This window comes from Diceros bicornis, chromosome X, assembly GCF_020826845.1.
Source record: "Diceros bicornis minor isolate mBicDic1 chromosome X, mDicBic1.mat.cur, whole genome shotgun sequence".
In the NCBI taxonomy this organism is placed as follows: Eukaryota; Metazoa; Chordata; class Mammalia; order Perissodactyla; family Rhinocerotidae; genus Diceros; species Diceros bicornis.
Window position 1 is genome coordinate 20,605,123 of NC_080781.1, and position 27,241 is coordinate 20,632,363.

Genomic DNA, 27,241 nt, shown 5'->3' on the forward strand with positions numbered 1-27,241 from the left:
ACCATATATGTGTGGGTTTATTTCTGGGCTTTCTATTCTGTTCCATTGATCTATGTGTCTGTTCTGATTACTATTGCTTTGTAATATAGTCAAAATCAAGGAGCATAATGCCTCCAGCTTTGTTGCTGTTTCTCAAGATTGCTTTGGCTATTTGGGGTCTTTTGTGGTTCCACACAAATTTTAAATGCCATTCATATTTTAATAGGGATTGCATCGAATCTATAAACTGCTTTGAGTAGTATGGACATTTTAACAATATTAATTCTTCCCATCCATGAGCACAAAATATCTTTCCATTTATGTGTGTCTTCAGTTTCTTTCATCAGTGTCATATAGTTTTCAGTGTACAGGTCTTTCATTTCCTTGGTTAAATTTATTCCCAGGTATTTTATTCTTTTTGATGCAGTTGTAAATGGGATTGTTTTCTTAATTTCTCTTTTTGATAGTTTTTATTAGTGTATAGAAACACAACAGATTTTTGTATATTGATTTTGTATCCTGCAACTTTACTGAATTTGTTTTAGTTCTAACAGTTTTTTGGTGGGGTTTTCTATATATAATATCATGTCATCTGCAAACAATGACAGCTTTACTTCTTCCTTTCCAATTTGGATGCCTTTTATTTCTTTTTCTTGCCTAATTGCTCTGGCTAGGACTTCCAACACTATGTTGAATAAAAGTGGCAAGAGTGAGCATCATTGTTTTGTTCCTGATCTCAAAGGAAAAGCTTTCACCTATTCACTATTGAGTATGATGTCTGCTATGGGCTTGTCATACATGGCCTTTATTACACTGAGCTACATTGCTTTTATACCCACTTTGTTGTGAGTTTTTATCATAAATGGATGTTGAATTTTGTCAAATGCTTTTTCTCCGTCTATTGAGATGAACATGACTTATACGCTTCATTCTGTTAATGTGGTATATCACCTTGATTTGTGAGTGTTGAACCATCCTTGCATCACGGGAATAAATCCCACTTGATCATGGTATATGATCCTTTTAATGTATTGTTGAACTTGGTTTGCTAATATTTTGTTGAGGATTTTTGCATCTATGTTCATCAGGGATCCTGGCCTGTGATTTTCTTTTCTTGTGGTGTCCTTGTCTGGTTTTGGTAGCAGGGTAATGCTGGCCTTGTAAAATGAGTTTGGAAGTGTTCCCTCCCCTTCTATTTTTTCTGGAAGAGTTTGAGAAGGATTAGTATTAATTCTTCTTTAAATGTTTGGTAGAATTCACCAAATTTGGTCCTGGACTTTTGTTTGTTGGGAGGTTTTTTGATTACTGATTCAATCTCCTCACTGGTAATTGGTCGGTTCAGATTTTCCATTTCTTCATGATTCAGTCTGGATAAGTTATATGTTACTAGGAATTTATCCATTTCTTCTAGATTGTCAAATTTGTTGGTATAAAATTTCTCATAGTAGTCTCTTATGATCCTTTGTATTTCTGTAGTATCAGTTGTCACATCTCCTCTTTCATTTCTGATTTTGAGTCTTCTCTCTTTTTTTCTTGGTGAGCCTAACTAAAGATTTGTCAATTATGTTTATCTTTTCAAAGAACTAGCTCTTAGTTTCATTGCTCTTTTCTATTGTCTGTTTAGTCACTATTTATTTCTGTTCTGGTCTTTGTTATTTTCTTCCTTTTACTAACTTTAGGCTTCATTTGTTCTTTTTCTAGTTCTTTGAGGTGTAAGTTAGGTTGTTTGAGATTTTTCTTGTTTCTTCATATAGGCATTTATTGCTATGAATTTCTCTCTTAGAACTGCTTTTGCTCTATCCCATAAGTTTTGGTATGTTATATTTCCATTTTCATTTGTCTCACGGTTTTTTTTTTTACTTCTCTTTTGATTTCTTCTTTGACTTATTGGTTGTTCATTACCATGTTGATTAATCTCCACATATTTGTGAATTTTCCAATTTTCTTCTTGTAATTGATTTCTAGTTTCATACCATTGTGGTCAGAAAAGATGTTTGATATAATTTCAATCTTCCCAAATTTATTAATACTTGTTTTGTGGCCTAACATATGATCTATACTGGAGAGTGTTCCATGTGCACTTGAGAAGAATGTGTATTCTGTTACTTTTGGATGGAATATTCTGTATATATCTGTTAAGTCCCTCTGGTCTAATGTGTCATTTAAGGCTGAGGTTTCCTCATTGATTTTCTGTCTGAATGACCTATCTATTGATGAAAGGGGGGTATTAAAGTCCACTACTATTATTGTATTGCTGTCTATTTCTCTCTTTAGATCTGTTAATAATTGCTTTATATATTTAGGTGCTCCTATGTTGGGTGTATAAATATTTACAAATGTTATATCTGCTTATTGGATTGACCCCTTTATCATTAAATAATGCCTTTGTCACTCATTACAGTCTTTGTTTTAAAGTCTGTTTTGTCTGATATAAGTATAGCTACCCAAGCTTTATTTTGATTTCCATTTGCATGGAATACCTTTTCCCATCCCTTCACTTTCAGTCTGTGTGTGTCCTTACATCTGAAGTGAGTTTCTTGTAGGCAGCATATAGATGGGTCTTATTTTTTTTATCCATCCAGCCACTCTGTCTTTTGATTGGAGAATTTAATCCATTTACATTTAAGGTAATTATTGATAGGTAAGTACTTATTGCTATTTTGTTAATTTTTTTCTGGCTGTTTTGTAGTTCCTCTGTTCCTTTCTTCTCTTCTTGCTCTCTTCCTTTGTGATTTGATGATTTTCTTTAGTGGTATGCTTAGATTCCTTTCTCTTTATCTTTTGTGTATCTATTACAGGTTTTTACTTTGTTATTACTATGAGGCTTACATGTAACAATGTATATTTATAAAGGTCTGTTTAAGTTGATAACAACTTAAGTTTGAACACATTCTAAAGCTCTACATTTTTACTCTCCTCCTACCCGACTTTTTTTGTGTGTGAGTAAGATCAGCCCTGAGCTAACATAGATGGTTGTATGTCAACTATCTATGTAGTTGACATAGATGGTTGCATGTCAACTATCTATGTAATTGACATAGATAGTTGTATGTGATAGTTGCACATCCTTCTAGTTGCTGTATGTGGGATGCCACCTCAGCATGGCCACACAAGCGGTGCGTCGGTGTGTGCCCAGGATCCAAACCCGGACTGCCAGTAGCGGAGCGCATGCACTTAACTGCTAAGTCACAGGGCCAGCCCCCTGACATTTTGTTTTTGATGTCACCTTTTATATTTTTGCATTTTGTATATCCTTTAACTAATTATTGTACTTATAGTTATTTTTACTACTTTTGTCTTGTACCCTTCATACTAGCTTCATAAGTGATTAATCCACCACCTTTACAACATTAGATTATTCTGAATTTTACTATATATTTACCTTTACCAGTGAGATTTATACTTTCATATGTTTTCCTGTTACTGATTAGCACCTTTTCTTTTCAGCTTAAAGAAGTCCCTCTACCACTTCTTCTAAGGCTGGTTTAGTGGTGGTGAACTCCTTTAGCTTTTGCTTGTCTGGAAAACTCGCTCTCTCCTTCAATTCTAAATGACAACTTTGCCTGGTATAGTATTCTTGGTTGGAAGTTTTTTTTTTCTTTCAGTACTTTGAATATATTATGCCACTACCTTCTGGCCCGCAAAGTTTCTGCTGAAAAATCAGCTGATAGTCTTATGGGGGGGGTCCCTTGTACATAAGTTGTTTTTCTCTTGCTGCTTTTAAGATTCTCTTTCTCTTTAACTTTTGACATTTTAATTATAATGATGTCTCTTGGTGTGGGTCTTTTGGGGTTCATCTTATTTGGAACTCTCTTGGCTTCCTGGATCTGGATCTCTGTTTCCTGCCCTGGGTTTGGGAAGTTTTCAGGCATTATTTCTTCCAATAAGTTTTCTCCCTCTTTCTCTCTATCTTCTCCTTCTGGGACCCCTATAGTGCAAATATTGGTCCACTTGATGTGGGCCCTGTAAGCCCCTTACACTATCTTCACTTTTTAAATTTTCCTTATTGCTGCTCTGATTGGGTGGGTTCCACTGCCCTGTCTTTGAGTTCACTGATCTTTTCTTCTGCATTAGTCTGCTGTTGAAACCCTTTAGTGTATTTTTCAGTTCAGTTATTGTATCCTTCAGCTCTATGACTTCTATTTGGTACTTTCTTATATTTTCTCTTTGTTGAAGTTCTCACTGTGTTGATCCCTTCTTCTCCCAAGTTCGGTGAGCATCTTTATGACCATTATTTTGAATTCTTTATCAGGTAAATCACTTATCCCCATTTCATTAAGGACTTTTTCTGAGGTTTTATCTTGTTCTTTATTTTGGAACATATTCCTCAGTTTCTTTATTTTCCTTGATTCTCTGTTTGGTTTCTGTACACTAGATAAACAGCCATCTCTCCAAATCTTGAAGGAGTGGCCTTGTGTAGGAGATAAACCTTATTGTTCAACCCTGCCCTAGCTCTTAGTTGTCTCTCAAACCTTTGTTTGTCCAAGCAGCCTATTTTATATTTAGTGGCTCACAGTAGTTGGGGGTAGTCTAAGACCCGTCAGTGTCCCAAAGCGTAGGATCTCAGTCAGCACTTAAATTCAAGCTGATTGGAAGCCAGACCCTTTGGCAACATCTTTTAAAGTATGCAAATATATACAGTTTTGTGGGACTGCAAGTGTCAGTCCTACTCACCACCAGAGCCAGGTGATCCAGAGGTGTCCCTTGGGCAGCAGTTGCAAAAATCAGGGTGCGAGACCAGTGTACAAGTTCCTTTCCTATAGATACCAGTGACGTGGAGCAAGGCAGATGGAGAACACAAAGATGGCATCCACTGGCCTCTGTCCTCAGAATGTACCTCAGTAGGTCCCTACATGTGTACAAAACCAGAGGCCTGCCCCTCAGGCCAAAGCTCCAGGACAAGCAAATAGGCCTCTTTTACTGAAACACCCCATTCTTTCTGTCTACACAGTGCCCTGGGGGTGGCAGCCTGCCAAGAACTGTCTCTCCATTTGTTACAGTCCCATGGGACCCAGGAATGTGAGCCCTGCTAGCCACCAGAGCTAGGCAATCAAGGGGCATCCCCTGGCAGCAGCCACAAAAACCAGGGCACCAGACATGTGTACAATCTCCTCTCTGGGAGATACTGGTGCTCTGGAACATGGCAGAGGGAAAGTGTGAAGATAGCACCTTCCCTCAGAGGTTTCTGGAGAAGATTATAGTCAGTTCTTATATGTTTAATTAGAAGCCTGCCCCTCAGGCTGCAACTATGAAGATAAGCTAATAGTCATCTTTCACAGAAAGACTGGGCTCCTGGGGCTGTTGCCTATTGCTGTGCCCTGGGGATGGTAGCTGGTTGAGAACTCTTTCTCCATTAGACCTTTGAGCATAAGCCCCACTGGCCACCAGATCCAGGAAATCTAGAGGTGTTCCCTGGGTGGCAGCCACAAAAATCGTGATTCCAGAGGAGGAGACACCAGTGAGCTGGAACAAGGCAGAGGGAGAGCCCAAAGATGGTGCCCACCAGCCTCCATCCTGGAGAGTAACCCAGCAGGCCCCTAGATGTGTGTTAAATTAAATGACTGCCCCTCAGGCCGATGCTTTATGTAAAAGAGGCTTATTTGCTTATCTTAGTCTTTCACAATGGGATATCACTCAGCTTTAAAAAGGAATGAAATTCTGACATATGCTACAACATTGGTTGAACCTTGAAAACATTATGGTAAATGAAATAAGCCAGACACAAAAGGACAAATACTGTATGATTCTACTTATATGAGGTACCTTAGTAGTCAATTCATAGAGACAGAAAGTAGACACCATGGGGACCGGTGGGAGGGGGAGAAATGCAAAGTTATTATTTAACGGGTACAGAGTTTCAATATGGGATGATGAAAAAGTTCTGGAAATGGATGGTTGCACAACAATGTGAATGTATTTAATGCCACTGAACTACACACTTAAAATTTACCATTTTAACGTTATGATATTTTACCACCATTTGAAAAAATTAGCAGTAGACCTCACATCATATAAATCTGTTCTTTCTAAAAAACGAACACATCATAAAGGTTTTTTTATCTTTTTTTTGTGAGGAAGATCAGCCCTGAGCTAACATCTGATGCCAATCCTCTTTTTGCTGAGGAAGACCGGCCCTGAGCTAACATCTGTGCCCATCTTCCTCTACTTTATATGGGACGCCACCACGGCATGGCTTGACAAGCAGTGTGTTGATGCGCGCCCGGGATCCGAACCTGCGAACCCTGGGCCATTGAAGCGAGGTGCGCGCACTTAACCACTTGCGCCACCAGGTTGCCCCCATAAAGGTTTTTTTTAAAAAAAAGGTAATCTCATATCAGATGGCAAATGCCTATTCGGATTGGGGCAGAGGGTGTTTGTGGTCCAGGATGAACTAAAAACTTGCACCTGACGTAAGGTCATTCTCTCCTGGTGCTCCAGGAAAGGGTCTATGTTCACATGGTAAAATAAAATAGACCCATTTTCATTTCAAACAGGGAATGATTCCCTGTTTTCAGAGTCAGTGAAGGAATATAGTGGCAGATCATTCAAAATGATGCATTCTATTTAAACATTAGTACCCCAACCCCACATACGCTGTTCTTTAAAAACATTGTGTCTGCCCTGGGAATTCAGGCCCTTCGAACAAAAATAATAAAGTTTCACTAGGAAGACCTTACTCCAAAAGCAAACCCTGAAAGCTGATTCAGCATCCCCCAATCCTGGCTCCTTGACCCTCAATACCTTGGAAATGAACAGCGTCACCTCCAACATGGCAACAAAGCTTCAAAATTTAGCTCCTTTAAAGCCCCTCCCTTGAGACAATCTGTCTTTCAGAGACACACCCTCCAAAGAGAGGTAATGTCAAGTCTCTGTTGGTGTTACAGGCTATCTTCTGAGTATGAGTCAAGACTAGTTACAAGAATTAAGCAAGTATTTAAATAAGTAGAGTGGTAGATAATGAGATTGAAAAATAACATCTTGGGCTCTGATAATCCACCAATCAGACTGAATAAATGGGAAGAGATAATCTATTATAATGATGGAGAAGTAGATTGCTTGCTTCAAATTCTCAAAAGCAATTGTGGTAGCCAGCTGCCAAGATTGCCCCAACTCCTGGTATTCACATCGTTGTGTCGTATCCTCCCAAAATATACCAGGATCAGGCTGGGTGACTAATAGAATATGGCAGAAGTGATGGTTTGTCACTTCTGATATTAGATCATAAAAGACTATAGTTTTTGGCTTATCATCCTTTCTCTATCACTCACTCTGGGGGAAGCCAGCTGCCACGTCATGAGGACACTTGGACAGCCTTGTGGAAAGGCCCACATGGTGAGGAACTGAGGTATCCAGTCAACAGTCACATGAGTGAATGTTGGAGAGGATCCTCCAGCTGACATCTTGACTGCAACTTCATGAGAGACCCTGAGTCATAACCATCCAGCTGAGCTGCTTCCTGATTCCTGACCTTGAGAAACTGTGTGAGATAATAAATGTTGTTTTTAAGTCACTAAGTTTTGGAGTAACTTGTTACACATCAATAGATAATGTAGCCATGGACACCATGATTTCTGCTTGCTTAGGAAGAAGGCCGACAGTACCTCTCCTGAATCTAGATGACCTGGCTTAAAGTGCCATTTTGGCAATTAGCTTTGTCACAAAGCCTTAGAGGGGTTTTGGTAGACCTCAGTTTCTCCACAATGCTACACCCTGACCAAAGGAGAGTGAAGCAAAGTGACTGCATCCTGTGGACATTCCTATCATGAGCTGGGAGAAGAGGCTTGGCCCCAGGGTCCATGTCCATCCCAGTACCTCCAAAGTCCAGTGAGACCATAGGAAAGTTTCATAATTTTTCTAGGCCTTTGTTTCTTTATAATACTACCTTCTTGTGTGGTTAAAATGGGTAGGGTAGATATAAAAGGACTTTGGAAAAAGAGTTTAACCTGCTATACAACTTCTAGACAACAATAACAACATCATGAGCATTACCACCACCACTTTCTACTCAGGGATGGAGTATAAGGGTTTGGATTTTGTAGTTCTCGATATCAAACATAAGGTCACTTGGGGAGACTGAAATACTCTATACCACGAGGAGCAAGTGCAAATATTCCTTGGGGCCAGGTGGGCAGTGTAAATGTGTGTGTCAGGTTAGAGGAGGTGACAGGTTAGGAACAGTGGGGAATGGTGTGGACGCAGCAAACTAGAGAGTTCATGCCCTCCCTAAAAGAAATTTTAAAACATTGTTGAGGGCCAAGCAAAGTAAGGTTTCATACTGCATTTGATCCAACAAGCACTAAATTGTAACCAAGCCTTGTATTCAGCACCATAAGCAATAAAAGGCTAAGGGTATACATCTATAGTGATCTATCTATATCAATATCTATAGTGATCTATCAATATAGATATCAACAATATAGATATCAACAATATAGATATATATCAATATAGATCACCATAGATATAGAGAATTTAGGCCTCACCATATCCTTTGCAGTTGTTGGAAGGTTCTGTGAATAGGTCTTTATCACACATCCATCCATTCATACATTTATTCAATCCAGAAACATTTATGGAGTACCCCCTATAAGTTACATACTATGCTGCATACCAATCCTCTCTTACCAATTTTTGTACCTTAAATTCCTCTATTTTGTGCCTTTCCAAGTTTGGGTTATCTGTATCAGTACTGTATTTGCAGGTAATGCAGATCCTCTATTTTAAGAAATGAGTTCCAGTCCCAAATCCACAAATAAAGAATTATTATAATAATAGCATATTCATGAAAAGCAAATTACTTATCTTGGCGTTTAACATCCTTGTAACTATTCCTGTACTTTTAATGTCAACAGAAAAAAAGTAATGTCTAAGTCTGGCTGATATGGTAAATTAATGTTAATAACAGTTTTGACACTAATAGCAAGTTTTAAAAAGAAAAACCTCTAGTCTCTAAGCTACGTTTCGTTTCTTAAAAATCACCTTAGCTTGCTGTCACCTGGCTCCCCCTAGAACAACTTCAGCTACTATTTCACTGGGAGCCCAAAACTACTAGGGTCTACAACTTTTCTATGAAATTATATTCCTTCCCTGCTTTGCTCGCTCCGGGTGGAGGAAACATCCACCCCCTTGAGTTGCATACAGTACCAGGGCTTCTCAGCAGACACATATTTCTGAATCCCTGTAAGCAAATGAATACCTACATGATTCCATTAAAAAGCCACTAGCTGTTTCTTCAGAGCCATAAAATTACTTGTGAAAATGTGAACTATTAAAGTACATGCTGGATTAATGGGAAATTTCAGACTTGGTTATAGAGACCACGGAATCTCAGAGAACAGGGTCTATACTTTATCTTCATGTTCTTCCTTAGTGCTGTGCGTGTACAAGGACATTAATAAATGTCCCATGAATTAAATTGATCTGAGCTGAAAATTTTAACAGGCCCAGGGAATATGAAAAAGAAGCCAGCCTTTGGCTCCTCTGCTCTTGCTAGCTCTTTCTAGTAGTCATCGAGGGCTCGAGCAGCCCCTTGCAAACCCTCCCCCCACCACAGACTCAGCCAATAGGACATGGTTGGCCTACAACACCCACTTCTATAATTACTTAGACGCCTCTAGGCTTTAAGTAAAGCTTCTCTTCCAACTTCTCAAACGTTGTTCTTTTTCTATTACTAATTGAGTGTTTTACTTTTAGATAATCCTATAATGAACCAGCTCAAAAGAGCAGAGAGGCAGCAGTGACAACCCATCAATAAAATAATTAAGCCAAAGTGGATTTTGTTAGAGACTTCTCATGTCATAATAGGAAATCTAGGCTACTTAAAATCCAGGAAATCAAATGGAATCATTTCTTTTTGTTTTAAAAGGAAAGTTAGCTTTAAAAATATCTCTTTCATAGAACTCTCATTAACTCTGCTGAAAATACTGGTTATTTACCAGTTATTATCTAAGTGCATGCACAATAGAAATACCAGTGGAGTACAAGGTGGTTTCCAGAATTTTCTTTTCCCTTTCCATAGTTTTCACTCAGAATTGTCTGTAGAATTTAAGCAAGAGACTCTCTACATTTTCTCTCTCAGCTTTAAGATTCAAATCATGGCCTCAGTCCCCTAAGACTTTTGTACCTTATCCCAACACATACATGCCATGGAAAAACGGGAAAATCAGGGCATGGTGGGCAGATTCAGGGCAGGATCCTACCTCTTCTCTCTCTCTCTTCCAACCAATGAAAGAGGAGGGTTTCTGACAACAAAAGCTGACCAAGGCAGCCACATATCTTTTGCATCCTCCTGACCTGGTTGATCCAAGAGACCGTTAGCCTTGTCTTACAACACAAGTTCCATGATGCCACTGACCACCTCACCCCTACCCCCAAGTTTTGCATCTCCAACTGGGAGACTTGGATCAGCTATAGAACAAACCTCAGCAGTAATAGACATTCAACAATTACCAAATGGCTTCAAGCGCTGGACAAGAAATAGAAACAGAGACCAGAGCTGGCTTTGGGTGCTACTGGGTGCCATATTGAGGGATAAAGCAGAAACTGAATAAGGAAGCAACATAGACTTGAAGTCACTTGGGCTAATGCCCAAAGTGGAGGCCACATATTGGACTGAGATAAGGGACACCCTTGAGTGGTTCCATGAAAAGAAGGATAAACTGACAACACCCGTCATTGCGGGGCCAAATGAAATAATTACATACCCATGCTCCATCAGGCCCAAATAGTTCTAGGAAGTTGCCAATGAATTCCCTCGACTTCTCTTCCCACTTTTGAATGAGATCATGACTCTTTTCTTCTACTCTGTTAACAAATTCCTTTGATCTTTCCTCCACATTCTTGACCTTTTCCTTCATCTTGTCTACCTGGTTTTGGAAGCGGTACTTCTTCTCCTGGTCAAAAAGTAAAGGAGAAAGAAATGGATTTATCCAAGAGGGCATGAGAGATATCAATCATTCACACTAACAGTCATATTTTTTTCAACTTGTGTTTGTTCTTGACCTGAAGAGTCAGATGTTGTTATTTCCCAAGGGCTGGATTGACGAGAAGGCACATCTCTTGTAAGAAAAGTCATTTGTCATTAGTCTACTTGGATATGTAAAGTGAAGTACAAGTGGTTTTAATATTCTCTTTCTTTGTAAACATCTGAGTTGAATTCACTTATATAAGAGAAGAACTGAAAATATATAGTTGCTCTTTATTACAGTAGATATTGGGCAAATATACCCCTTCGATTCTGCTGGGACTTAAACAAAAGTATGAATTGTATATAGAATGGCCACTCAGAGGCTGTCTGAGTTCTCTGTTTTACCGGGACATTGTTAAACCCAATATTGGTTGAAATAAGTGGGCCATTGGCTGGGCCTTAGAACTCATGTGCTATACTAAAATTTTCATTGTAATGATATTTTCCATTAAGTTAATTGAACTACATCAATTTCCTTGGTGATGAAGAAAGCTTTTGTTCTGATCACTTCTCTGGACTAGGATTGTGTTCTTATAGACTTTATGCAGCAATGCTATACCTATGTGCCTGGAAGGCATCGTATGTTGGGCAAGTCACATATCACCTCTAAACCTCAGTTTCCTCATCTGTAAAATGGGGATATTATCATCCCTACCCTATAGGGTTGCTGTAACAATTAGATAAGATAATACATGTAAAGTGCTTGGCACAAAGCCTGGCATTTAGTAAAAGCTCACTGTGCACTGGCTGCTTCATTACTAAGCGGCATAGGCATTTAATCGTGTTACTTGATGAGAGTGGTATCAAAACCATGAAAATAACATGAGACAAAGGGTCTTCCCCTCCATGAAATCATGATATATTTTCTCTGAAGGGGTATTAAGATTTATTACCTAAAGGGGTAATAAGATTGACCATTTTCTTCACTATAGGGGACTGAAGTTTATTTCATATTTCAGAAGTTTTTGAGACACCTGGAATATTGCAAAACTGGGTCAGGATTCCCTGATTTAGACCTTCCAAACTCAGGGTGGGCTGTGAGCTAGACGTGCTGCCCTTAGGCTATGTATAATACATGGTTATTATACACAGCTCTCAGGGGCAGCATGGAGTAGTCAAATGAGCACTAGACTGGGAGTCATGAGGCCGGGAGGCTGCTGTTGCCTCCACCTCTACTTTGCTTGAGGGACCTTGGCCAAATCCCCTCTCTGAGCTCAGCTTTCCTCATTTCTAAATGGAGGGACTTGGACTGGGTGACTGACCCCCATCAGGTTCCTGCCACCTCTGAGGTTCTGTGATTCATCTACATGCCCATCCAACACATTTGATTTCATCTCTGAGCTGCGGCCAGGTTTGTTATCACAGAAAGACAACGAGCACATCCACACTGACTACATGGTTCCTTGAGCTAAGTGGCTTATCTAAAGGCCATTTAAAGAGACTGAGCAATAACTTTTGGAAATGGCTTGACATGCTTGGATGGGTGACTGAATTCAATTTAAAAGAACAGACAGTTTAATTTATTGAAATAACCAGGGCTTTATTCTCTGTAAGATACCAAATAATCACTTTGACTGAATTCTTTTCAGCCACTTCTTCTGGTGCCACTTGAACCCGACATTTTCCGTTTTGTTTCCCAGCCACAGAGCCTGGCCTCCCAACACTCCCCGCCTCGTGAGGACAACTAATAATCACTGACTTACAATAATGAACCCCTCCTCATTCTGAAGGTACCAATGGTCGATCTGTGTAAGCTGCTGGATAATTATGGCTGCACATAATTATAAGCATCTAGTTTTGTAGAAAAATCACCCTTTGAAAACACAGTATCTGTTTTTAGGGGTTGAAATTCTGTATGTATGGAGAGGTCTTGTTCCAATCAACTATCTCAGCTCCTCGGAGTCCAGGCAAATACAGTTGTCCAGACTCGCTAACATCACCCCCAGCAACTGAGCTGCCCTCTTTGCTTTTTAACAGCTTGTTTTGCTTGTTTTAAAGATTGTTTTAACAGTTGCTCTATTATTAAACTAACAGCAGTTCTGTGGGAACAATACAGCAGAAATACAAAAGGAAGCTAAAGACTTTAGGCTTTATTTAAGCAGCTGTAATTTCTCTGCACAATAAAAAATGGCTGTTAAGGTTTCTAATGAGCATCTGTAAGGCCTTAATAAAATGAACATTTAAAAACGTTAAAACAAGAAAGCATTTTCTCTGGGTATAGCTTTCATGGCCTCTGCCCTCCTTCCTTCCCTTTGAACAGAAGACAACTCTTGCCTTTCATGAAAGCAGATCTCCCAGAAAGCCTTCACTCAAGTCTGAGAGCTCTACAGAGGGAGGTTGGGGCGAAGGAAGGGAAGCAAGGCAACTCCTTTATAAAATGCGAAGCTCACTACCTGTGTGCCTTGGTTAACTTAGGTTACCCCTTTGGACATTGGTTTCTCTATCTGTAAAATGGAGATAATCATACATCATTGTGGTGTTATGTGGATTGAATGAGAATAAATGTAAAGCATCGAGTATACCGCGTGGCATGTAGTAAGCACTCAATCAACAGTGGCAGTGGCGGCAGTAGCGGTGTGAGGCAGTGGTCCTCAGGGGGCACGGGGCGGCACACTTACATTTATAAAGCTGACATTCAGTTCCTTGGCTGTGTACCCTCTCTGGAGGTTGCGTCGGGCATAAACATCATAGTCACGAACAATTCTGGTGATGATGTCTGATGTTGAGATGCCTTCCGTTCTCTGCGTTGGAACAAACATCCCTGTTCAAATAGGAAAGAGGAGATAAAGAGAAAAAACGAAGATGGCCTCGGCTGACCCATTTTCTTCAATGGCCCTCCTTTCCAGGACAAAGTTGCAGCTCCTGGGGGTGTCAGTGAGGCTTTCACATCTGGCCCCAGCAGACTCTTCCACGCTCAGTTCTGTACACTTCCTCCCTGCAATGAACGCTGTGTGTTTGTCATCCTGGATCTGCTTCCTGGACGTACCACGCACTCACTCACCCGGCTCCTGGCATTTGCTCATGCCGAGCTCTCCTTTTCTGCCCTGGATCCCCCTTCCTGGCCCACACCAGCTACAGAGTTCTTCCTCATTCTGCAGGGTCCAGCTTCAAGGTTATGCCTCTGAGAAGTCTTTCCTAACATCACCAGGCAGAACCCATAACATTTAGGACATAAACTTGTCTTCCATTAACAAAAGTATTTTAAATATCTGTCTCCTTATAGAAAGGGAACATTCTGAAAGCACAGATTATGCCTTCTCTTTGCATCCCCAGCACCTAGCTCAGTGCCCCTGTGTCTAGCACATGGAAGGTGCTCAATAATTGCAAACTAAATGAGTTAAGTGAATGGAGACTAACAACTGAGTCAATGAATTAGTCAGATTAGGGCAACTTCCCTTCTTCCCCAAGGAAGTCTGCGTCACGTTATACCAAAGGAAAAGAAGAAGTGTACTATTCTTGCTGTCTCTGATCTAAAGACATGCCCGTGGGGTGCCAGATGATTTTATCTTCCTAAGAACGGTCTACTCTGGATAGTGGTTTCACCACTCAAAGATCCTTTTAACTAGAACAAGCGGGACTGAGGAAAAAATAAACAAGCACAGAGGATGCCAAGTGGTAACAGAACTTCCTTAAAGTCTTCAGACATATATTTGGGCGTACCAATCCAGGACTATAAAGAGGTCACAAATGTTATCAAAGACAAGAACCTGGTTTATGCTTACACTTCTGTTGTCAACTGAAACGGCATGTTGACAATTGAGATCTTTCTACCCAATATGATTATGGCCACTTAGAGACATCAGGCATGGGAGGGCATGATGGACAGAGCCTGGGGACAAAGGTGCTGGGTTTTTGGTTTGTAGACTTGGGCAGGTTACTCAAGCCTCAGAAGGCAAATTACTTAACCTCAGTCTCCAAAGCTGAGAAATGAGGTGGCTGGACAACATGACCTTCGGCTCATCCATGCCACTTCCCTCTCCCTCATTCCCTACGTCCAATCAATTTTCTTCCAATCACCAATCTACTTCCTAAATGTCTCCCCAACTCACCTACTTTTCTCCATCCTCCATCTAAACCAGTCTACTACCATCTTGTTCAAAGATTACAGCAAGAGCCTCAAAACCAGTCTCCAGCAATATCGTTTTTTATGCCCTCAATCCACTCTCCACATAGCAAGATCCATAGAGCAGTCTTTCAAAATGCAAGTCAGATGCCTGCTCAACATCCTTCACTGGCTTTCTACTGTCCTCTGTGTTTAGATTCAAATCCTTACCTTGGCTCTGCAGCAGCTTGCATTATCTCTTCCCTGTGCTTCTTTCCCTTTCTCTGCCTCCCTTCACTCCCTAAGACAAGGCCCCTGTGCTACACAGCTTCAGGAGGCACTGTTATTGTATTCTATGGAGCTGGGCAACAGATTGACCCTGCCTTGGCCCAGCCACACTGGACTTCAGTGTCCTGAAAGGGCTGGCCCCCTCTCCTCACTCTGCCACAACATACTCTCTACCTTGTTAACTCTTGGTCATCCATTGGGTTTCAACTGTAGTATCACATTCTCAAGGAAATCTCTCAACCCTGAGACGTGGTATTCCTGATTTTTATTCCCTCCTATGGTCCACTGCTCTTTTCCTTCAAATATTCCAAGATCTTTATAAAACAACTTGTTTAATAACTGCCTTTCCCCCTTGACTATAAGCTACACGAGGGAAGGAACTGCTCCTGTTTTATTCTCTTCTATATTCTCAGCAAGGGTGACAAGCAGGCACTATAGGAATATTTGTTGAATGAATGACTCGATGAATATTTATCTCTAAGTGCTATTCCAAACCCAGTTCTCTCTGATTCTATCGACACTGGTGAAGTTTTCAGCCTGGCCCCTACTAGGGTGTCCCTTTCTTTCGTATCATCTGCACATTCACAGTGTCGGCAGCAGGGGGCGCTGCTGAAGTTAGAGACAAAGCATCCAGTTTCTAATATTCTGTGGCCCAGAGGACAGAGTTGGGGTTTGCCGCTAGGCCAAAAACTTCTTTTATCACCTTCTAAGAAGGTGGACTCAAACATAGAAAACCAAATGGAAGGTGGAGGATACAAACATCTAAAGGCACGGATGTAAATAGCACTCAACCGACCCAGCTGTGCAGGGGGCTCTGGTGGGCACGGAACCCTGAGTGGTCCCAAGGCGGGGGGCCTGAGACAACATCCTCTCCTTGGTGGAAGCAGCAGGGAACTTTCTGGTGAGGAGTATGTTCCATCGTTGAGCAGGCAGATATTTCACCCACACCCCTGCCTGCTGAAATGTTAAGAAGATTCCCTAGCTACTAACGGATTTTAGAAAGTCACTTCAACACGGGTGACATGAGCTCACCTGTTCTTTGAAGCCACAGGGTGACGTCTCTGTGGCTGAGTAACTGAAAGTTCAGGTTGAGGAGAGATTTGCTTTGGCTGGTTGGGAAGTAGGTCTCCGAAAGAAGCCAAGCCCTCTGCTGACATAATGAGGCACTCGGCTTCCTCCAAATCCTAATTATTGCTCTGCTAAAAATATTCAGTAACGAGCATGATCAGAGAACCTTTTTTATTATGCTTTTCAGAATTGCGGCGTTTGGTTATGGAGCTATTTTAAGAAGCAGCAAAGCACGTGTTAATGAAGAGAACTTTCAACAGTAGTAGGCAATATTAGAACGATGATGAGTAATGTGGACCTTACAGTCTACTTCATTTAAGCTCCATCTTTTCATCCAGCCTTGCTGGAGGATTTTGACATCTAGTTCTGACAAGCAGAGCAGAGTGCTGTAAAGTTTAATTCATGCCCTTCATATCTCTGGCTTCATTTAAAGTCATTTTTGACTTTCAAACTAAACCTTGATTAGAGTATAAAAGCCAAATGTGGATGCTTAGGTCATTTCCAAGCATCTTTCTCCCACAATGAATACTCTGGCCTTTTCTACCTGAGCCCCAATCAGATCTCTACTATGGCTCCCCCTTGGTGAGGAATCAGCAGAGCAGATCAATGGACCACAAGAAAGGGTCCCTGTGCATATGAAAGGTCACACATAGTCTTATGCCTGTACTCCCAGGGCAAGTAAAATACCACCTGAATGTTCAATTTGGAGATGGGAATCGTGGTGGATTAAAGATGGGCGCAATTCCGAACCCCTGGAATCTGGGCTGGTCTTAGTGACTTGCTTGTAGCAAATAGAATGTCGTATAAGTGAGGCTGGGTGACTTCCAAGGCTAGGTCAGAAGAAGCCTTGTGGCTTCCGTTGAGATTGCTAGCTCTCTGGATGCCTCCTCTTAGGATGCACACTCTTGAAGCCCAGCCACCATGCTGCGAGAAGCCTATGAACATGGAGAGGCCACATGTAGGTGCCCCAGTGTGAACCCCAACTGAGCTCCCTGTTGACAGCCAGCATCCACTGCCAGCCATGTAAGTGCACCATCTGGGACCTCCAGCCCAGCTGGGCCTTCAGATCACTGCAGCCCCAGCTACCATCTGACTGCAACCGTTTGAGAGACCCCAAGCAAGAACCACCCAGCCAAGCCCTTGCTGAAATCCTGCCCCATAAAATCATAAGCAAAATAAAGTGGCCCTTGTAAGTCACTAACTGAGGGAGTAATTTGTTATGCAACAATAGAGCGCTGGATTGCTTAGAGTTAGAAAAATGTTGGACCTGTTTCTACACCTAAACAACTGGAACTTGAGGTTTTACTCCCTACAGTCAGGAAAGCAACTTTTTCTTAGCTCAGTAGAGGCCGCTCACCCAGAAATAAAACCACCACCAAATACTTGTTCCTCCTCTACAAGGTAGCTGTGGAACTATCACCCAGGAAGTGCTGGTTCAATTTACTCTTGGTACTGCTGAGTGAACCAGAATCCCAGGTCTAGATTCTTGCTACTCTAAGTGAGGTCTGTGGACTTGCAGTATCTAACAACCTGGGAGCTCACTAGAAATGGGGATCTCAGGTCCCACCAGACCTACTGAACCCAAATCTGCATTTAAAAAAGATTCTGTGGGGGCCAGCCCGGTGGCGTAGTTGGGTTCGCACGCTCCGCTTTGGCGGCCCAGGGGTTTGGATCCTGGGCGCGGACCTACACACCTCTCATCAAGCCATGCTGTGGCGGCATCCCACATACAAAAAAATAGAGGAAGATTGGCACAGATGTTAGCTCAGGGACAATCTTCCTCACCAAAAAAAAAAAAAAAAAAAGATCCTGTAGGGATCTGTAGGCACATTTATGCTTAACAAGCACTGGTCTATACTAGGTCCTTCATGGCAATTATAGGGAGGGAGCAGCTGGCTCACAGCTCAGATCTTATAAGACTTAAAAAGGTAGTAATTACCCCATGCCATAGCCCATCATCGTGTAAATGACCCATCAACCAGTTTCTCCCCCTCCCTCCCCTCCCATCTCCTCCCTCCTCTCCCCTCCCACCCCCACCATGTTCCTCAGCAGCCTTCCAAGTCTGAAGTGCATGGGGTTTCCTTTCTTGGAACTCCTTACAAACAAGATTGGGATTTGGGAATGTCAGGCTTCTCATTCTTACCCAATGCTCCTGACCACTGAGAGAGCCCTTTCTAAGCCCTTTCTAAGAGACTTGACTATCAGCCCTGCCCCAAAAGGGTGTGAACCAACAAAAACACCATCAGGGAGACTAAGTACATTATACGTAACAGAATAATTTTCTGAAGTATTATCCAATGTCGTTTTCATTTCTGGGGATGATGTCTATCCTGAGGCCCAGTTTCCACGGATGCTGAGACCCCCATCACCTCAGAGGAAAGTAGATGTAGCTGAGAATACAGGAGCTGTGTTCGTCTTTTTTTTTTTTTTTTGCTGAGGAAGATTATCCCTGAGCTAACATCTATGCCAATCTTCCTCTGTTCTGTATGTGGGTCACTGCCACAGGATGGCTGTCAAGTGGTATAGGTCCATGCCCGGGATCCAAACCCACCAAAGCAGAGCATGCCAAACTTAATCACTACGCCACGGGGCCAGCCCCAGTGTTCAGCTTTTGACTTCTAAAACAGGCTCTTTTGAAGGCTCATTTCAAAAAGAATAGTTATGAAAGGTAAGGCTTTCATTTGAAAGAGCCAGGCTTTGAGGAATACAAAAAGGGTTTTCTAAATCCCAGAAGTGTCCCTTTAATTATTAAGAATCAGAGGCTGAGTGGACTCAGGGTACAGGATGTTTTACCATAAGCCTTGGAGTGGGAAAGACATGAAATTAACAAAGGGACAGTTTCCTGCCAACCAGGAAGAAGAAAAGTCCCTCCTGGGGTTGAGAGAAAGAGCCTAGAGAGGGATCAGGAGGTGAGCAACAGAAGCGAGAGAATGTGAGCAGGGCCCGTCTCTTGCCCCCACTCAGGTTCAAACCCCAGGGACAAGGGCAGGAAGAGAACCTCTTAGAAAGCCCAGAGCAGAGGGGCTGGCACCCTGTTTATCTCCAGGAACTTTGGGAGGAAATGGTCTCACAGAGGCCCCCTGCCAACATGGGGAGGCCTCCATAGAGCGTTCCTTATGGCAGGCAGGTCAGATAGGGCCTGACATGGCTCCCTCCCGCTACCCTCCAGTAGATTATGGAGGACACTTTTAAAGTTCCCGGGGACCCTCTGGAGGAACACTGAAGGTAGCTGAGATTTAAGAACAGCATGACTGCTGGGTGGCACACCTGCAATACAGGGAAGGGAGTCCTGCAGCAGAGGCTGTGGCAAGGACAGGCCAAAGGGGGAGGTGTCAGAGGGCTGTGATGGGGGTCTAGTAGCCAGGGATGATGGCTGAGCAGGTCTTGATACCCCACAACGAAAGGTCAGCAAGAACCAGACCCCCACCCCACGCCAGGCCAACACTTAAATCACCCCCAGGAACTTAGATCACCCCAAGAGAAAGAGGCCAAAAGCTGACTCCACACGGTCTAAGTGCAAACCTAGAAGAGTCTAATTTCTTCAAATGTCAAGTGTGTTTTTTCCTGTCATCTGTGGAAATGGGGGCTCCTAAGTAAGTTTCATTACAGAAATTACTCTTGCCCCTCTACCCGGTTGGCCCTAACCCACCAGAGATCGGCTCATGGCACTCCCCTGCCTCAGAGTGGCGTCTGGCTCCATGTGACATGCGGAATTTAAGTCTAAACCACCCCATCCCGCCAGTCTCCATCTCTGCTCTCACCTCTACACACCCTATACTATATGAACATTATTGATTTTCTCCAAATATGCTGCACTTCTTCATATACTCCCACCGCTGGACACGCCTCCCCAGCCTGCTGTATATACCCCATCACAGACTTATAATATTTTGGTGTAATTATTTATGTCTGTCTCTGCTCTCTCTCAAGGGTGAGGGCTATGTCTTATTCATATTTGCATCCCATTTTCCCTCCAACAATTCCTGGCTGTGGATGCACTCAGGGGATTCATGGGTTAACCAATAAGAGTCAAAACCATCCAAAGATGGAATAAGCTGCCTCGGGAGACAGGGAGCTCCCCATCGTGGGATATGTACAAGATGTAAAACAGGAGCTGGCAGTGATGCCAAAGAGGAGACAGGAGACTGGGTTAGTGACCCTTAGGAGCTTGTTCTGTCTCAGAAGTCTGAAGGTCCATGAGTACCAGGGAAAGGCTGTAGCAGCAGTAGGCTGAGGGTCAGGCATAGCAGGACCAATATAGGAGTTCCAGTGGCCCCCAGGAATGGGGGAAGATGGCTCTGATGTCAGAGCCTGTGGCAGATGTCAGCCACAGGAACAGCTCGAGTATAATGTGGGGTGCCTTAGACTTCTTGAAATCCCTAAATAAAGCATATGGTAACTCACTAGAGTATCTGTACCATGCCAGATAATGGTTTAATGTATGTAGGAAGGTATGCATGGATGTACCTACAGTGCCTATAGATGAGATGTATGGTAGAAAGTAAAATACCAGAAAATAAACCAAGCCATTAAAAACCTACCTCTGCACCTACCTTCAACTAAAATACCAATTCCAGCCCATCTCTTGCTCAAACTCTTCCTTGTTCGAAGATTCTCAGGCAGCAATAGGCTTATGGGAAGTTTAGGGAAGGTGGTCTGATGAAGGAAGGTGGATGGAGAAACTGAGTAATTCAGGTTACTACACTGCCCCCTCCACCTTGGACATCTCCATTTTTAGAGTAAGAAAAACCATGTGACCCTATGAGAGGATAGAAGTAATTACCTTTGCACCATCTGTCTTTTTAAGTAATCCAAATGGATATAATCCAGGGAGTCTGGGTATTTTTAAAACCTCAGCACTGACTATTTTAATTCTTAGGTGATTATTTGAAATCCCGCGACATTCACTGAAAAACTTCAGCTCAGGAAAATGACAAGTGTTGGGTGTTGAGTATAGAGCAGAGACTATTTTTCCATTACACATTTGCCCAAAAGAGCACCTATAATTTGTGATTTATATTCTCTTGGCTATTATAAGATAGAGTAGGAAAAATGCAAATTCATAGATATAACTTTAAGGATCTTTCATTCAGATCATAGTCATTTTTGAAGCAAGTCCAATGGCAAGCCCTTACATCTTGCACTGAGATTTTGTCGGGCTGTGAGGCTGTGATGGTTTAGAGTAATTTAGCACATGTGGTCAGCATCTCCTTCCATAAAGGGGTTTGTAAGGGACTCAGAGCCAAGATACCAACGGAAAGCAAACAAATTGGATACAAAGGTCCATATAATTCAGACCAAAATATCACCCCTTACATCTAAATAATTTGAAAAATTCCACAAGACACAGTGTGTGCCCAGATTATCTAGGTAAATGGCTCTGTTCCTCGTGTGTTGGGAAGAGCCCTTGCAGACAGAAGGTTTCCATCTTAAGCTAACTCCCCATCATCCTCCATGAAAGCACACTCTTGTTCAGCCAGCATTTAATGAGCATTACTAATGTACCAGGGACTGTGCTGGGGATGCCAAGATGGATGAGATACGGCCATGGCCTATGGCACTTCATTCTAGCTAGGGATACACACACACACAGAAACAATCAGGATGCTATGAGAAGGCAGCTGGAAAGGGGGTCCACGTGCAAAGAGTGTCCAAGGAGGGCAGGGAAGGGGGTGCTGAATTATGCCCCAGTGAGAGAAGGCATATCCAGCTGGCTCCTCAGCAGGACCTGGAATAGACACAGAAGCTCAGAGGAAGGGTGATCCAAGCCCCGAGAACAGCTGGAGCAAAGGCACTAAGCAGCGGCGTGCCTGGGAACCAGGATGGACTTTGTATGCCTGGAGTGTAGGGCCTGTGGAAGGGAGTGCACAGAGCCCAGGCTGGCAAGATAGAGAGGCCGGGCAAGGCCAAGGGAGAGAAACCCAGAAACAAAACCCAGGAGTGGTCAGAGAGATGGAAGGGAAATTAGAAGGTCCCAGAAGTGGAGGACAAGAGCGTGTAAGAACGCAGCGTGGTCAGCAGGGTTGTTATGTCCAGAGGAGGACTGAAATGAGGCTGCTGGATTTGGTGGTTCAAAGGTCATCACAGAACTGAGGAAGGATGGGACAGAAGCCAGAGTGTAGGTGGCTGAGGAATGACAGGGAGGTGTGCCTGCAAGTTGCTGGGAAGGAGAGGACCGAGCAAGGATGTGACTGGAGAAGAAGGCAGGAGGGAGGGCAGAAGGAAGGATCTGGGTTTGTTTTGTTTTTGTAGACTTCCACATGTTTGTAAGCTGAGAAGAAACTACTGGCGAGTGAGAACCTTGGATAGCAAAGAGAGGAAGAAGAAGGAAAGAAAACAGGCTCTGGGGAAGGGAGAAAGTAGGTTCAGATAAAGCAGTTAGCCTGGGACAGAAAACGTGCCCCTCTTCCTCAGGATGCAGGAGAGGAGGCAACGATGCAAGGAGTTATGGGTAAGTTAGGGCCAGAAGGGGAAGAAGAGAAGGTAAATGTTACCAAAGAGCACCAAGAATCCCACTGAGGCTAGAAACCACAGATCCATTATGACGCCCCAACACGATTTCCCTGGCGTCGTCAGCAGCACAGGAATAGGAACAGAGAACTTGATGAAGGAATTAATTCCGGGGAGCCTGCAATGGAAAGAAATCTGCCTTTTTCCAGCCCCTCAATAACTCCCTGGGGCTGACCAGAGTCTCTGACCTTAACAGAAATGCTTAGTGACAAATGGGACACCTTCCAAAGCTCAGGCACCATGTCTGCCCTCCATAACATCAATTAACAGATTGGGGAAGAAATACTTTACCTGATTCCACAAATATTTATCCTTTTTTTTTGCTTCTGCATGTGGTACCTGAGGTTATTACTATTATGTGACAGGATGATATATGGCAGGACTGACTTGGGAGACAAGGAGTCGAGATCGTTAATTAGCCAGCTGTCTTCTTCTGCAAGGAACTTTCTTGGAAGTATAAAATAATTTCATTGTGAAGACTTAATTGTAAATGAGGAAAATGAGTGCCCTGTAAACAATAGGCTCCTGTGATTTCAGTCTGATGAGTCCTAAAATCGAGCCTCAGACCAGAAGTTGAATACTTTGGTGCTCAGGTTAATTCCTATATAAATACCTAAATGGTGTCTGTGCCACAACTGAGCCTTAGCACACGTCAATCAGAGGCTCGTCGAGGCTACTTGGGAGACATCTGAAATTCCAACGCTACAAGCTAGGGCAGATGTCTCTTAGTAAACCTGATGGGCATGCTGCAGTGGACAGGTGAGCACAGGAGAACTCCTCACCTGCTTCCTTTATATGCTTGTAAACATCATCAGAGCCAGCAGAAGAGTAGGGGATGTCATCATGGGCCACAAAGTCAATCTGTTGGAGAGACAGAAGAGTGACGTCACCACTGGGATGGATGTGCACGTTTGCAATTTGAAAATGCCTTTTTGGAATAAAGCAGTTGTAATAAAGCAGTTGAAATCAGCAGTTTATAATGTGGATTTGAATCGTTGACTAAAAGGTATTTCCAACTGTCTCCATTTCCATGAGATAATGGGAACTAGACTGGTTTCTCTCCTTCACTAGGCCCTCTTTCTTCTCCTACCTCTGACAGTAGGTTTTCTTGGCCTTCTGTTCTGCCTCTAAACTTTCTCTTTCAGAGAATTCATTCATTCTTCAGATCTTAATCACCCCTGCTATGATGAGGAACCCAAATCTCCATTTCCTGTCCCATTGATGGCAATAGGCCCTCACACTCAAATCATATTTTATATCGTGGAAATGAATTCATGTCTCTTTTCTCATTTGATTCTCATAACCACCTCATGAGGCAGGTAGGGCACATATTACTATTTCAGTTGCAACATAAGGTTCCCGAAACGAGAAAACTTGTCAGATTTGCCCCAAGTCACCCTTTTCTCTTTCACCGCCCCCTACTGTCACTTTAAAATCAACCTGTCTGGAATTTAACTCATCCTGAAAACCAGTACCCCCTTCCAATGGCACCTCCATTTTCCCAGGTTACCTAGGCCCCAAACACCTTGGAATTGGCCTTTCCTACTTCCTTCACTCTCCATGGCACATAATGGGTCACAAGTTCCATTGGGGAGGGGTGGGGGGGGGGCTATGTGTGTATGCACCCATCACTTCCTCTCCATTGCTGCTACACCAAATCCAGGGCCCTGTCACCTGGATTATTAATACCAACTTGTACCTGACCTTCCTCACTACAGGATCTCTCCCCTCCAAGACATCCCTCTGTCACATGTGGGGTGGGGGGTCCTCCTTAAACAGAGTTTTCTTCTTATCATCCTTGTGCCTGCTAATCTTCACTAGTTCCCTGTTTCTTACTAACATCAAGTAAAAACTCCTTGCCTAGCTTTCAAAGCCCTTTATAACAAGGCTTCACTCCACCTCAAGAGTTAGTTTAGAGTAGCAGTTTAATTTTCCTGGGTATGATTCCTGCCCCACCACTTACTAGCTACATAACTTATAAATTGGTGGTAAGGATTAAATCAAGATTTCTCAACCTCAGTACTAGTGACATTTTGAGCTGGATAATTCTTTGGTGGGCAGGAGGGGGAATCTGTCTTGTGCATTGTAGGAGGCTTAGCACCCCTGGCCTTTACCCACTAGATGCCAGTAACATCCCTCTAGTTGTGACAGCCAAAAATGTTTCCAGACATTGCCAAATGTCCCTTGGGGGTAAACGCACCCCTGCTTGAGAATCACTGGATTAAATGATATAATTATGTAAAAATGCTTAAAAATAATAACTGGTACACAGTAAGTACTCAGTAAATGTTAATTATTATTACGTACTATTAACTCTATTCTTAGGACTCAAACTTAGTTCCTCCTTCTCTCCAATGCATAATAACAACAACAACGATTTCTCAGGGTAGACACGAGATTGAATGCGATTCATACAAGAGCAAGGCACTTAGCACAATGCTGGGCACATGGTAAATACCCAATAAATGGCAGCCATCATTAGCACCCCCATAATGCCCAGCACAAGTGGAATATACAATAGATGCTTAGTAAAAACGTTAGTGATTGCTGGAAGTAAATCATATTGTAGTTTTTCCTTTTTCTTTTTATTCTCGCTGGGAAATTGTCTCCTCTGCTATTACCCATGCACATTTATCAGTGTTCTCTATTCTTTTCTGCATCGTGAATTTAAAAATAGAAAAGAAAACTCTTAGAACAGCTTAATCTTATTTTTTTGTACTGCTTATAAAAGGAAAGAATAGCTCCTAATGTGGGACTGGTAGGGAGATACAAAGCACATAATTTGATGCAGATCAAAAGAATTTCTCGTGTTTTCAACTAATAAAACTCTTATATCAGTAGGAGTCTCAGGATCACAAAATCATAGATATAAAGTTCTTTCCTTAAAGGCTGACCCCTGCCCTTCTGGATAATATGTGTGTTCATTTGTTCCATGAAAATTGATGCCTGTGAATCTATCAGCACCAATAATGAGGATGGTGATGATGATGATGACATTTTTGGAGCTCTTGCTATTGGCCAGCCAGTGCTCCAAGGGTTCTACTTAGACATTCTCATTAGATCCTCAAAACAGCCCCATGAGGAAAGTACCAACATCACCCCATTTCACAGTTCAGGTCAGTGAATTCAATATCTTGCTCAAAGTCCCACAGTTAGGAAGGGACAGAGGCCGCACTTGGACCTGGGTGGTCTAGCTCTAGAGCCCACAGTGAGGAAGTGAGAAGATATCGGTTCCCAGGCTTGGGCAGAAGAGAGGTGCTACATCAAATGACAACAGGTGAAGGTTCCTGAAGTCACCTCTTTTAGAAATTGGAAGACTCTTTGGGCTTTCTGGGTGTAGGCTGCAGAACCAGACTCCCTAATTCTGCTACTTAGAGAATGTGGAAGAATAAGTACCTTGTGTTTTTCCAGAAACTCTGGTGTGAGTGTCCACGGAGCATCTCTGATGACTTCATCCACATAACGACAGTGTCTGAGCGCTTCATATCTCTCTGCTTCGTTCATCACAGTGAAACCTTTGAATTTGTGGGTGAGATCATCACTGCAAACTGAAACAGGCAAGGCAGTAAATAGCTGGCCGAGACCCTGCTCACCGCCATCCCCGTACAGACATGGCTTCCTCAGCAAGACAAAAGGAGCTCAGCCTCACTAGCTGTGTGGCATAGTCAAACTTAGTTTTTTACAGGAACAAAGGATCAGGAAAATGAGGCAAGCTGAAATCCACTGGCAATTCAGAATTTCATTTTAGTGCTAATTACAACTGCATTCTTCACTGTGGCTTTTATTAAAATTATTCTCCACGCTACCTAATATGACTTTCATATCTTTTTATTTCCCTATCACACCCTTCAGTGAAAATTACTATTCAGAAATAAAAGAACCAAATGAGCAGACAGAGAAGAGAGAGAAGGAGAGGAACCTAGAAGCCTGAAGGTTTGAACAATCAGTTCCAATTCCTTTACTAGATCATTGTACTTTAATAAGTATACACGCATGCACGTACGTTTGCACACACACACACTTATGTTCCCTGGATTGAGGTCCAGTCACCACATATCAGGCCACACAATCAAGAAAGTAAAATAGAAGATCTGATCTAGCAGAGTTCATCCTTCCCACATCTCTTATCCTTTCTAGATCTCAGGTTCCTGAATCCTCAGTATCCTGAATGGGGGTAGTGATATCTCCATTATCAGCCTTGGAAAGGACTTTTTGAAGATTTACATAAAGGGCTTTGAAATAAACTGAACAATAAATATTATTCATTATCCTATCCAGAATATATTTTTTGTTGGCAAACGTAGCTTTCTTGAGCTTTCCTACGTGTCAGGAAGAAATTGTGGTACAGTCCCTGTGGATACAGTCACCAATATCCCAGTGAGTGTCTT

The 27,241-nt window shown here is 42.5% G+C and overlaps 1 protein-coding gene across 3 annotated transcripts in view; it reads right to left on the reverse strand.

The window, feature by feature from the left end:
• The window catches only part of PCYT1B (phosphate cytidylyltransferase 1B, choline), a 99,339-nt gene that overhangs the window by 15,707 nt on the left and 56,391 nt on the right, over positions 1-27,241 (reverse strand). For 2 of the 3 annotated variants that reach the window (XM_058535591.1, XM_058535593.1), the window contains 4 exons: positions 26,250-26,401; positions 23,636-23,714; positions 13,564-13,706; positions 10,683-10,871 (listed from right to left, as the gene is read on the reverse strand). In XM_058535591.1, coding sequence (XP_058391574.1) covers positions 10,683-10,871; positions 13,564-13,706; positions 23,636-23,714; positions 26,250-26,401 — 563 coding nt within the window. Of the gene's footprint in view, positions 1-6,092; positions 7,457-10,682; positions 10,872-13,563; positions 13,707-23,635; positions 23,715-26,249; positions 26,402-27,241 lie in introns of those variants that run through there. The other variant, XM_058535592.1, reaches the window with a different exon arrangement.